General features: G+C 44.7%; 1 protein-coding gene across 1 annotated transcript in view; it reads right to left on the bottom strand.

Moving 5' to 3' along the window:
- The window catches only part of LOC144510241 (protein polyglycylase TTLL10-like), a 42982-nt gene that overhangs the window by 25103 nt on the left and 5311 nt on the right, over positions 1-12568 (bottom strand). Inside the window, exons 2-4 of the mRNA XM_078239734.1 lie at positions 11554-11672; positions 8213-8333; positions 4929-5017 (exon numbers count right to left, since the gene is read on the bottom strand). Coding sequence (XP_078095860.1) covers positions 4929-5017; positions 8213-8333; positions 11554-11672 — 329 coding nt within the window. The remainder of the gene's footprint in view (positions 1-4928; positions 5018-8212; positions 8334-11553; positions 11673-12568) is intronic.

The following is a 12568-nucleotide window of genomic DNA, read 5'->3' as shown; positions in this document are numbered from 1 at the left end:
ATACATTTAGTTCCCGCAACTAAATAATCAATATATATTGTGAATAGCTGGAGTTCTGGCACTGATCCCAGCAGTCCTCCACTAGTCATTGCCTACCATTTGTGGAAAGTCCCATTTATTCCTATTCTCTGTTTCCTGTCTGTCAAAGTTTTCTAGTCCATCTCTGCACGACCCCTAATTTCCTGTCTGTCAAAGTTTTCTATCCATCTCTACACTACCCCTAATCCCATGGGTTTGAATTTTACACACTAATATCTTATGCGGGACTTTGTCGAAAGAAGTCCATAAGTCCAAATAAATCCCATCCACTGGCTCCCCCTCATCAACTCTATTGTAAGACCATAAGACCATAAGACATAGGAGCAGAATTAGGCCACTCGGCCCATCGAGTCTGCTCCACCATTCAATCATGGCTGATATTTTTCTCATCCCCATTCTCCTGCCTCTTCCCCATAACCCCTGATCCTCTTATTAATCAAGAACCTATCTAGCTCTGTCTTAAAGACACTCAATGACCTGGCCTCCACAGTCTTCTGTGGCAAAGAGTTCCACTCTCTGGCTGAAGAAATTCCTCCTCATCTCTGTTTTAAAGGATTGTCCCTTTAGCCTGAGGTTGTGCCCTCTGGTTCTAGTTTTTCCTACTAGTGGAAACATCCTCTCCACATCCACTCTATCCAGGCCTCACAGTATCCTATAGTCAATAAGATCCCCCTTCATCCCTCTGAACTCCAACGAGTACAGACCCAGAGTCCTCAACCATTCGACCATTCAACTCTACTAATTACATCCTTGAAGAAATCCAGCAGGTTGGTCAAGCATGGTTTCCCTTTCGTAAACGTGGGCGGCACAGTGGTTAGCACTGCTGCCTCACAGCGGTTAGCACTGCTGCCTCACAGCGCCTGGGAATTGGGTTCGATTCCCGGCTTGGATCACTGTCTGTGTGGAGTTTGCACGTTCTCCCCGTGTCTGCGTAGGTTTCCTCCGGGTGCTCCGGTTTCCTCCCACAGTCTGAAAGATGTGATGGTTACGTACATTGACCCGAACAGGCACCGGAGTGTGGCAGCTAGGGGAATTTCACAGTAACTTCATTGCAATGTTAATGTGAGCCTTACTTGTGACTAATAAATAAACTTTATACTTTACTTTTATAAATCCATGCTGATTCTCTCTGATTCTACCACTGTTTACTAAATGCTCTGCTATAAAATCTTTGATAATGCACGCCAGAATTTTCCCCACTACCAACATCAACTTGGCTGGTCTATAATTCCCATTTTCGCTCTACCTCCCTTTTTAAATAGTGGGGTTACATTCGCTACCTCCAATCTGTAGGAACTGTTCCAGAGTCTGTAGAATCTTGGAAGATGACCACCAATACATCCATTATTTTTAGGGCCACTTCCTTAAGTACTCTGCGATATAGATTATCAGGCCTTAGGGATTTATCAGCCTTCAATTTCCCCAACACCATTTCTCTACTAATACTGATTTCTTTCAGTTCCTCCCTCTCACTAAACCCCGAGTTCCCCAACATTTCTGATGTTATCTGTGTCCTTCTTTGTGAAGACAGAACCAAAGTGTGTATTTAGTTAAAAGCAAAATACTGTGGATGCTGGAATCTGAAACACAGATAGAAAATGCCGGAAAATCTCAGCAGGTCTGACAGCAACTGTAGAGAGAGAATCAAACCAACGTTTTGAATCTGGATGATGCTTCATCAAAACTGAAGACAAGGAAAATCGGACAAGACTTCTACTGTCAGGGTGGGGGGGGGGGGGGGGGGGGAGGTGTGAGGGTGCTGTAACTGATAGAAAATTTACTTGGTCAGCCATTTCTTTGTTCCCCGTTATAAATTTCCCTGTTTCTGACTGTAAGGGACCTACATTTGACTTCACCGATCTTTTTATCTTCACATACCTATATAAACTTTGACAGTCAGTTTTTTTATGTTCCTTGCATCCATTTCTCATACTCTATTTTCCCTTTCTTAATCAATCCCTTGATCCTACTTTGCAGAATTCTAAACTGCTCCCAATCCTCAGGTCTGTTGTTAATTCTGGCCAATTTGTAGGCCTCTTCTCTGGATCTAATACGATATCTAATTTCCCTTGTCAGCCATGGTTTGGTTACCTTTTCCATTTTACTTCTGCACGAGACAGGAATAAATAAATGTTGCAGTTTACCCATGTGCTGTTTGAATGTTTGCCATTAACCTATCCACTGTCATCCCTTTAAGTAACATTTCCCAATCCATCATAGCCAACTCCATCTCATACCATCGTAGTTTCCTTTATTAAGATTCAGGAACCTCGTCTCAGAATCAACTATGTTACTCTCCATCTCGATGAAAAATTCTATCATATTATGGCCGCTCGTCCCCAAGGGCTCTCACACGACTAAATTGCCAATTATTCATTTCTCATTAGACAATATCCAATCTAGGATGGCCTGTTGATTAGCCCAATCTATATGCAGATTAAAATCATACATAAATACAAATGTTCATTTATCACATGCGTCTCTAATTTCCTGTTTAATGTCATTCCCACAATCAACACTACAGTTTGGGGGTCTATACACCACCCCTAACATTTTTTTGCCCCTCAGTGTTTCTCAGCTCTATCGATACAGATTCCACATTTTAAGAGCTTCCTCGTAATACATTAACTAATGGCATATTTTGGCATTATATTGTATATGTGTGTGTGTATACGCATATATGCACATTTACATATATATATCTTGCACACACACAAATACACACATACATGTGTAGAAAGGAGGATGTTCACATTATAGGGCATGTTGAGATATAAAGGGAGGAGGTATTGGAGGTTTTGAAAAACATTAAGGCGGACAAGTCCCCAGGGGCAGATAAGGTCTATCCCAGAATACCGAGAGAGGCGAGGGAAGAAATTGCTGAGGCCTTGGCCAAAATCTTTGTATCCTTTTTAGCCACGGACGAGGTTTCAGGGGATTGAAGAGTAGCTAACATTGTTCCCCTGTTGAAGAAGGGCAGTTGAGACAACTTGGGAAATTTCAGGCCTGTGAGCCTTACATCAGTGGTGGGGAAATTATTGGAGAAGATTCTTGGGACAGGATGTACTCACATCTGGAAGAGAATAGGCTTATTAATGATGGGCAGCATGGTTTTGTGAAGGGGAGGTCATGTCTCACAAACTTGATTGAGTTCTTTGAGGAACTGACAAGAAACATTGACCAGGGCAGGGCAGTGGATGTTGTATACATGGACTTTAGTAAAGCCTTCGATATGGTTCCTCATGGCAGGCTGATGCAGAAGGTGAAGTCATCTGGGATCCATGGTGAGCTGGTAAGATGGATGCAAAATTGGCTTGGGCATAGAAAGTAGAGAGTAGCAGTGGAAGGGTACTTTCCTAACTGGAGGTCTGTGACAAGCGGTGTTCCACAAGGATCAGTGCTGGGGCCTCTGTTGTTTGTAATATATATAAATGTTTTAGAGGAAAATGTAGGTGGTCTGATTAAGAAATTTGCAGATGATACAAAAATTGTAGGATAGTGAGGGGGATTGTCAGAGGATGCAGCAGGACATAAATCGGCTGGAGACCTGGGCCGAAAGATGGCAGATGGAATTTAACCTGGACAAATGTGGGGTGATGCGATTTGGAAGGCCTACTGCAGAAGGAAAGTATACAGTAAATGGTAGAGCCTTTAGAAATATTAGCATACAGAGGGATCTGGGCATGCAGATCCACAGTTCCCTGAAGGTGGCAATTCAGGTGGACAAGGTGGTTAAGAAGGTGTATGATATGCTGGCCTTCATCAGTTGGGGCGCTCAGTATAGGAATTGAAAATCATGTTGCACCTGTATAAGACTTTGGTTAGGCTACATTTGGAGTATTGTGTACAATTCTGGTCACCACACTAGTGGAAGGATGTTGATGCATTGGAAAGGGTGCAGAAGAGATTTACCAGGATGTTGCCTGGTTTGGAGGATATGGACTATGAAGAAAGGTTGAACAAACTTGAATTGTTTTCATTGGAGCGTCGGAGGATGAGGGGGGACCTGATAGAGGTTTACAAGATTATGACAGGCTTGGATAGAGTGGATAGTCAGAGTCTTTTTCCAGGGTCAATTAGTTGGGGGCATAGGTTGAGAGTGAGAGGGGGAAAGTTTAAAAGAGATGTAAGGGGCAAGTTTTTCACACAGCAGGTGGTGAATGCCTGGAACGCGCTGCCGGAGGAGGTGGTGGAAGCAGATTCTATAACAACGTTCAAGAGGCATCTGGATAGATACATGAATAGCCAGGGAATAGAGGGATATGGACCATGTAGAGGCTAGAAAATATTAGATTAGAGAGGCACCTGTGTCGGCACAGACTTGGTGGGCCGAAGGGCCTGTTCCTGTGCTGTACCGTTCTTTGTTCTTAGTACATATATATTACGAATATATACATGTGTTATAGTGATAGTTTGAGGATAAAGGGTAAACCTTTTAGAACGGAGGTGAGGAGAAATTTCTTCGTGAATGTGTGGAATTCACTACCACACAATGTAGTTGAGGCCAAAATGTTGTGTGATTTCAAGAAGAAATTTAGATATTGCTCTTGGGGCTAAAGGGTTCAAGGGATATGGGGGGAAAAGGGGGATCAGGATATTGAATTTGACGATCAGCCATGATCAAGATGAATGGCAGAGCAGGCTGAAAGGGCCGAATGGTCTACTCCTGCTTCTAGTTTCTATGTTTCGACATACGTTGATCACAGTTGAAAGGGAAAGCAATAGAATACTGTATAAATTATATCATTTCATACCTTGTGATAGAGGTAAGACAAGTGGTTTGAATATACCATGTACAGTGCGGTGAAACATTAGTTCCTGCCTGCAACTCCAAACATGGGGAAGAGGAGAAAACAACTTTGTAAAATTGGGAGGAAGAAAGACTTTACCTCTGAAGGTATCAAAAAAGGCTTGGCGATCTGTTGGCAAATCAATGCGATACGACTCAGGGAAAAAATCATCCAGTCTTATGGACTTACTACATAACATGAGAAAAAGAGAAAGTCACAGAGTGCAGACGTGCAACCATTAAAAATACATTCAAACTCACAGGGCAGTTGTATTGAGATAACTTAATGAAAAAAGAGCTAATCCCTGGTCACAAAGCATTAGCTACAAATTAGGCTTGATATCAGAAACACGAAATTCCTTCCAGTGCACCAGGATTTTTGAATAGATTCACTGAGGCTTCAGATTTGGCACATACAGCAGCCAACTGCACCAATAAGACACACCCAAGATGGTGACTTGACGCTGGAGCGATGTTTTGCCAGCTCTTGATAAATGCTGGAGTGAGATGATGTCAAGGACACCAACATGTGCTTTCTGTTCACCCACAGGACGTGAGTGTCACTGGCTCGGCCAGCATTTATTGCCCATCCCCTGAGAAGGTGGTGGTGAGCTGCCTTCTTGAAGCACTGCAGTCTGTATGGTGCAGGTACACCCACTGTTGCAGCATATTGACCGAGCAACAATGAAGAAGTGGCGATATATTTCCGAGTCAGGATGTGCGGGGCATGGAGGGGAACTTGCAAGCGGTGATGTTCTGATACAGTCCACTCTCACCTCACCTCTGGAGTTCAGCTCTTTTATCCAATCTTTGGCCAAGACTGAAATGAGGTCAGGATAGATCCTGGCAGAATCTGAACTGAGCGTCAGTGAGCAGGTTATTGCTGAGTAAGTAATGTTTAATAGTACAGTCAACAGCCCTTTTCATCAGTTTACTGATGATGGAGAGTAGACTGATGGGGTGGTGATTGGCCGGGTTGGATTCGTCCTACTCTTTGTGGACAGGACATATCTGGGCAATCTTCCACATACCAGGGTAAGATGACAGTGTTGTAGCTATGCTAAAACAGCTTGGGTAGAGCAAGGCTAGTTAAAGTTAAAAAAGTTAAAGTTTATTTATTAGTCATAAGTAAGGCTTACATTAACACTGCAATGAAGTTACTGTGAAATTCCCCTAGTCGCCACACTCCGGTGCCTGTTTGGGTCAATGCACCTTAATCAGCATGTCTTTCAGACTGTGGGAGGAAACCAGAGCACCCGGAGGAAACCCACGCAGACACGGGGAGAACGTGCAAACTCTACACAGACAGTGACCCAAGGCCGGAATTGAACCTTGGTCCCTGGCGGTGTGAGGCAGCAGCGCTAACCACTGTGCCACCATGCAGAGTCTTCTCCTCCAATTAATTGTCCATCACCATTCATGACTGGATGTGGCAAGAGAGCAGAGCTTTGATCTAATCCATTGGTTGTGGGATTGATTAGCTCTGTCTGTCATTTGCTGCTTACTCTGTTTGGCACACAAGCAGCCCTGTGTTGTAGCTTCACCAGATTGACACCTCAGTATTAGCCATGCTTGGTGCTGCTCCGGGCATGGCCTCCTGTACTCTTCATTGAAGCAGGGTTGATCCCCTGACTTGGTGGTAATGATAAAGTGGGGGATACGCTGGGCCATGGGGTTACAGATCGTGACTGAACACAATTCTGCTGGTGCTGGTGGTCCACAGTGCCTCATGGGTGCCTCATGAGTTAGATCTCTTTGAAATCTATCCTATTCAGCACAGTCGTAGTGCCACACAAGACAATGGAGGCTTTTCATAATGTGAATACAGGACTTCATCTCCACAAGGACTGTGCAGTGGTCACTCCTACCAATATTATCAAGGACAGATGCATTTGTGACAGGAAGATTGGTGCGGAGGAGATCAAATAGGTTTCTCCCTCTTTTTGGTCCCCTCACCACCTGTGACAGACTCTGCCCAGCCATTGAAGTCTTAGCCAGCTCGGACAGTAGTAATGCTGTTGAACCGATGGACATTGGAGTTCGCCAACACAGATTTCATTCTGTGTCCTTGCCACCTGCAGTGATCCTTCCAATTGTTGTTCAACATGGAAAAACACTAATTCATCAGCAGAGGTGGTGGTGGGGGGGGGGTAGTGAGGCACACGGCAATCAGAAGGCAATTTCCTTGCCCATGTTTGACTTGGTGCCATGACACATCATGTGGTCCAGAGACAATGCTGAGGAGACTCAGGGCAACTCCCTCCTGACTCCATACAACTGTTTCCACCTCTGCTGGATCCATCCTGCTGACAAGACATACCCAGTGATATTGTCAGCACTCATGTACTATCAGGGTCAGGGACATTGGATAAGAGCAAATTACTGCGGATGCTGGAATCTGAAATCAAAAGAGAAAATGCTGGAAAATCTCAGCAGGTCTGGCAGCATCTGTGAGGAGAGAAAAGGAAAAGCTTTGCCAAAGGGTCATCTGGACTCGAAACACCAGCTCTTTTCTCTCCTTACAGATGCTGCCAGACCTGCTGAGATTTTCCAGTGTTTTCTCTCTTAGGGTCGGGGACATTTGTTGAGTGTGATTATATCAGACTGCTGCTTGACCAGTCTGTGGGACAACTCTCCCAATTTTGGCACAAGTCCCCAAGTGCTAGCAAGTAGGACTTTGCAGGGTCAATAGGGCTGGGTTTAGCATTGACATTTTTGGTGCCTAGGTCGTTATAATTGCTTTTTATATAGACTTTCTAATGGTTTGATGCAACTGAGTAGCTTGCTAAGCCATCTCAGAGATCAGTTAAGGTTCAACCACATTGCTGTGGGTCTGGAGTCACAAGTAGGTCACAGTGGATAAAGAATGGCAGATTTCTTCCCCTAAAGAGCAGCAGCGAAACAGATTATTGGAAATGACAATTGACAATGATTTCATGAGTACGGTTATCAAAAGATGCTTTTAATTACAGATTTAATATTAGTTCTTTAAAATTCCACCAGCTGCCATGGTGGGATTTGATCCCAGTTCCTACAGCCTTAGCCTCAGCTGCTGGATAACTAGTCCAATGACATTGTGGGCACTATCTCCCCGAATGACATTTGTCATCACAAATATGCAAACTAGAGTTTAACTGCTCGAAACATCACCACATATGCAAGCTTAAAAGTTAACAAAGGACATGACCTGCATTTGAAGTGGGTGAATTCGAAACTAATCTGCAGAGACAATGAAGAGGATGTTATTTTAGATTCACTGAACCGCAGTGCATAAATCTCAATTATCTAATTAGTTGGTTAAATCGCTGAATCGTTCCAGGAGGTCTATTACTCAACTCTTGGGGACACTGTCCAGGCCACAGAGCTATTGGCCAGAAGACTTACTGTGAACACACGCCTTTTGAATACTTAATTGCTATCCGCTCGTACTCCTTGAGGGAACTGCAGAGGCCAGCCTTTGAGGTTAGGATCCTGTTGTTTGGTATCTGGTTTAATATCTGCCTACCTGTCGGAATGACACAAACCAAAGGCACAAATGTTAAATGGACATCAATCAACAAGATACATTGGCCCAGAATTTGCTGAGATAGTTGTCGGAGATTTTAGCAACACCGTATTTTAAAATGGTTTTCTTATATTTCCTTGCTGCCCGAATCTGAACTTTACATCAGTCAGTCAGCAGTTGTTAGGAGGTGATGGCACTGGATTGGTAAACCAGACACCCAGCTCTGAAGAAGGGTCATATGGATCCGAAACATTCACTCTATTTCCCTCTCCATAGGTGCTGCCCAACCCGCTGAGTGTTTCCAGCATTTTCTCTTTTTACCCAGGGTAACGCTCTGGAAATTCGGGTTCGAATCCCACAACTACAGATAGTGAAATCTGAATTCATTAAAAATCTGGAATTATAAGTCTACGGATGACCATGAAACCATTGTCGATTGTTGTAAAAATCAATCTGTCCTTTATAGGGATGGAAATCTGCCATTCTTACCTGGTCTGGCCTACACACACATGACTCCAATGTGGTTGACTCTTAATTAAATGGGGGGAATTCTCACGTCCTGCCCCTCACGGGAATCATAGCGGATGAGGAACGGACCAAGGCAAAGGTCTGTTGACCTCAGGCAGGATTCTCTGGTTTTGGGGTGGGCGCAGCCAGAGAATGCCACCCAGGCTCTCTGAAATGGCCTAACAAGCCACTCGGTTCAAGGGATGGGCAATAAATGGGCAATAAGTGTCAGCCATCAATGCCCACAACCCACAAGTGAATTTTTAAAAAGTTCTTCGAACTTTCACAGTCTGATACTCAAGAAGATAAATGGTAAACGGGGTACAGACAAAGAACAGGTCAGGTATTAATCAGTCTTATTTTTCAATAAACTGTGAATAACTTACACCATGATGGATATTACTCTTTAAGGAAGATCCAAACAGGGTAAGATTGATGACTATAAAGATGATGGCCGGTGTAGATAAGAGGGGCTGAAGGGCCCCTTTCTGTGCTGTAATACTCTATGGCCGCAATTCTCTGGCCGATTTGGCACTCAGCCAAATCTCTGTCCACTGCAGTGGGACTGGAGAATCCCACTGGCATGAATGGTCAAAGAATCCCACCCGATGAATTTATAAAGACTGGTAGAGATACCTAATGATGTGAGGGACAAGAATTACATCTTTAACTTAGGAAATTGTCCCGCTGTACCTTCGAGAGGTGGGGAATAAAAACAACCAGCTATTGAGGAGGGTGAGTGGAGGGAACAAAAAGACTGCCTGAAAAGTTGCTGTTAGATTCAAATTATTTAACTTTTATGTTGAGCAGGTTGGGATTCCCAGTCTGACACTGGGGGGGGGAATTTTTCCATCTCACCTGTCACAGAAATTGCAGCGGGCAAGAGGCAGACCGTGCAAAGGTCCGTTGATCTCGGGCGGGTTTTTCTGGTTTTGAGGCGAGCGCAGCCAGAAAATCCCACCCTTGGTCCAAAGATGTGCGCGTTAGGTTGATTGGCCATGCTAAATTGCCCCTTAGAGTCAGGGGGATTCGCAGAGTGAATGCGTGGGGTTACAGGAATAAGGCCTGGGTGGGATTGTTGTCAATGCAGGCTCGATGGGCTGAATGGCCTCCTTCTGCACTGTAGGGATTCTATGATTCTAATGTTCGCCGGTGCCAGGATGAGCATTTGCTCCTGACGTCTTTTTCTTCAGCTTTGCCTCACCTAAGTCGCTTGTCGCCTAGCCAAGCCACAGACAGTTTGACTGGGTAGACAGGCTCAGCAATTCGGAGCCTCAATATCTACGTTCTGTTTCTCTTTGTTGTGTCATTGTAAATGCAGCTGGGCAACCCTGCTTGATTTCAGTGGGAATGGCAAGTCTCACCCACAACACTGCCCCCTTGTGGAGAAATTCTAAAGTTTTAACGTTTATTTATTAGTGTCAAAAGTAGGCTTACATTAACACTGCAATGAAGTTACTGTGAGAATCCCCTAGTCTACATGCCCCGGTCTACATCAATGGGGATGAAGTAGAAATGGTCAAGAGCTACAAGTTTTTAGGTGTCCAGATCACCAACAACCTGTCCTGGTCCCCCCCATCCCGACACTATAGTTAAGAAAGCCCACCAACACCTCTACTTTCTCAGAAGACTAAGGACATTTGGCATGTCAGCTACGACTCTCACCAACTTTTATAGATGCACCATAGAAAGCATTCTTTCTGGTTGTATCACAGCTTGGTATGGCTCCTGCTCTGCCCAAGACCGCAAGAAACTACAAAGGATCGTGAACGAAGCCCAGTCCGTCACACAAACCAGCCTCCCATCCAATGACTCTGTCTACACTTCCCACTGCCTTGGCAAAGCAGCCAGCGTAATTAAGGACCCCATGCACCCCGGACATTCTCTCTTCCACCTTCTTCTGTTGGGAAAAAGATACAAAAATCTGAGGTCACGTACCAATCGACTCAAGAACAGCTTCTCCCCTGCTGCCATCAGACTTTTGAATGGACCTATCGCACATTAAGTTGATCTTTCTCTATACCCTAGCTATGACTGTAACCCTACATTCTGCACTCTATCGTTTCCTTCTCTATGAACGGTATGCTTTGCCTGTATAGCGCGCAAGAAACAATACTTTTCACTGTATACTAATACATGTGACAATAATAAATCAAATCAAATCAAATAATTGCCACATTCCAGCGCCTGTTCGGGTGCACTTAGCATGGCCAATGCACCTAACCAGCACGTCTTTCGGACTGTGGGAGGAAACCAAAGCACCCAGAGGAAACCTATGCAAACATGAGGAGAGTGTGCAGACTCCACACAGACAGTTACCCAAGCTGGGATTCAAACCCGGGCCCCTGGTGTTGTGAGGCAGCAGTGCTAACCACTGCCCCTTGTTGGGGAAAAGCACTGAGGATAAACACATCAGGCTCACCTAATTCTTTAGATATAAAAGGCAGAAGCTTGTGGAGGCAACAAGGGTCTCAGCCACCAGCTGGAGACTGGACAAGAGCCCCATGTCACCTCTTTTCAGATTGACCCCTCTGCACCAGAATCATGGGAGTCCAGGTGCTGAAGTCCCGCCCACCGAGAGTTGCTGGCCAATCACAGGCTGGCAGCTCTATAGAACAGCAGTGCCACTGGGAAGGCAGTGGCTGCTGCTGGAATGACAGCCAACTGAGGCTGACTATCCTCACTCATTTAGTCCCTCTAACCTCCATCTTACCTGGACGGAAGTTTTGGTAGTTGGAAAGCAGTCTGTATTCTGACCATTTGAATATGTAGTCGCCTCTGTTGTTGTCAAAGATTCGCTTCCATCCCCTGTTCTCGCAATAGCTGACAACTCTGCATTAAAAAGAACTCGTGTGAGGTTTCATGGGTTCCTTCATGTGGAAAAAGAGCTGAAACAGACCATCTTTCCTGCACAGAGTCATTGAGTCTTACACAGCATGGAGCGAGGCCATTTGGTGTATCATACCTGCGTTGGCTCTTTGCAAGGCCTATTCAATTTACGCCCCACCCTCGATTCCACCCAATAACCTGAAAATTAGTTCTCTTCAAAGACATCCAATTGCATTTTGAAAGTTCAGATGAAATATGATTACACCACCCTTTCGGGTCGCATGTTCCAGATCGCAAAAACACTTTGCGTGAAATCACCATTTTTATTTTATCATGGGATGTGGGTCTCATTGGCAAGGCCAGCATTTATTACTCATCCGCAAATGTCCTTGAACTGAGTGGTTGGCTCGCCCATTTCAGAGGGCAGTTGAGTCAACCACATTGTGTGGATCTGGAGTCACATGTGGGCCAGACCAGGTAAGGACACAAGAACACAAGGAATAGAAGCAGGAGTCGGCCACCAGGCCCTTCAAGCCTGTTCCGCCATTCAATACGATCATGGCTGACCTATGCCGGCCTCAACAGATTTCTTTCCCTAAAGGACATTAGTGAATCAGATTGGCACCAACAAACTGCTGGAAGGTTCACATTAGACTAGCTTTCAATTCCAGATTTATCAGTTTAAACCCACCAGCTGCCTTGGTAGGGTTTGAACCGGTGACCCAGAGTATGAGCCTGGTCTTCTGGATGAGTGAGATTGTCACTGCGGCACCACCTCCCCCAATTATCTTGGATCTAGAACCTCTGGTTATTGTTCCACTTGCCTGAGAAAATGGTTTCTCCTTCATAATCCTTATACTTTTAAATACATTTACTTAATCTTCTCTGACTTAAGGAGA

The sequence above is a fragment of the Mustelus asterias genome, chromosome 22 (assembly GCF_964213995.1).
Source record: "Mustelus asterias chromosome 22, sMusAst1.hap1.1, whole genome shotgun sequence".
NCBI classification, from domain to species: domain Eukaryota; kingdom Metazoa; phylum Chordata; class Chondrichthyes; order Carcharhiniformes; family Triakidae; genus Mustelus; species Mustelus asterias.
The sequence above is the reverse complement of the archived record's forward strand: the minus strand, read 5'-3'. Positions and strand labels throughout refer to the sequence as shown.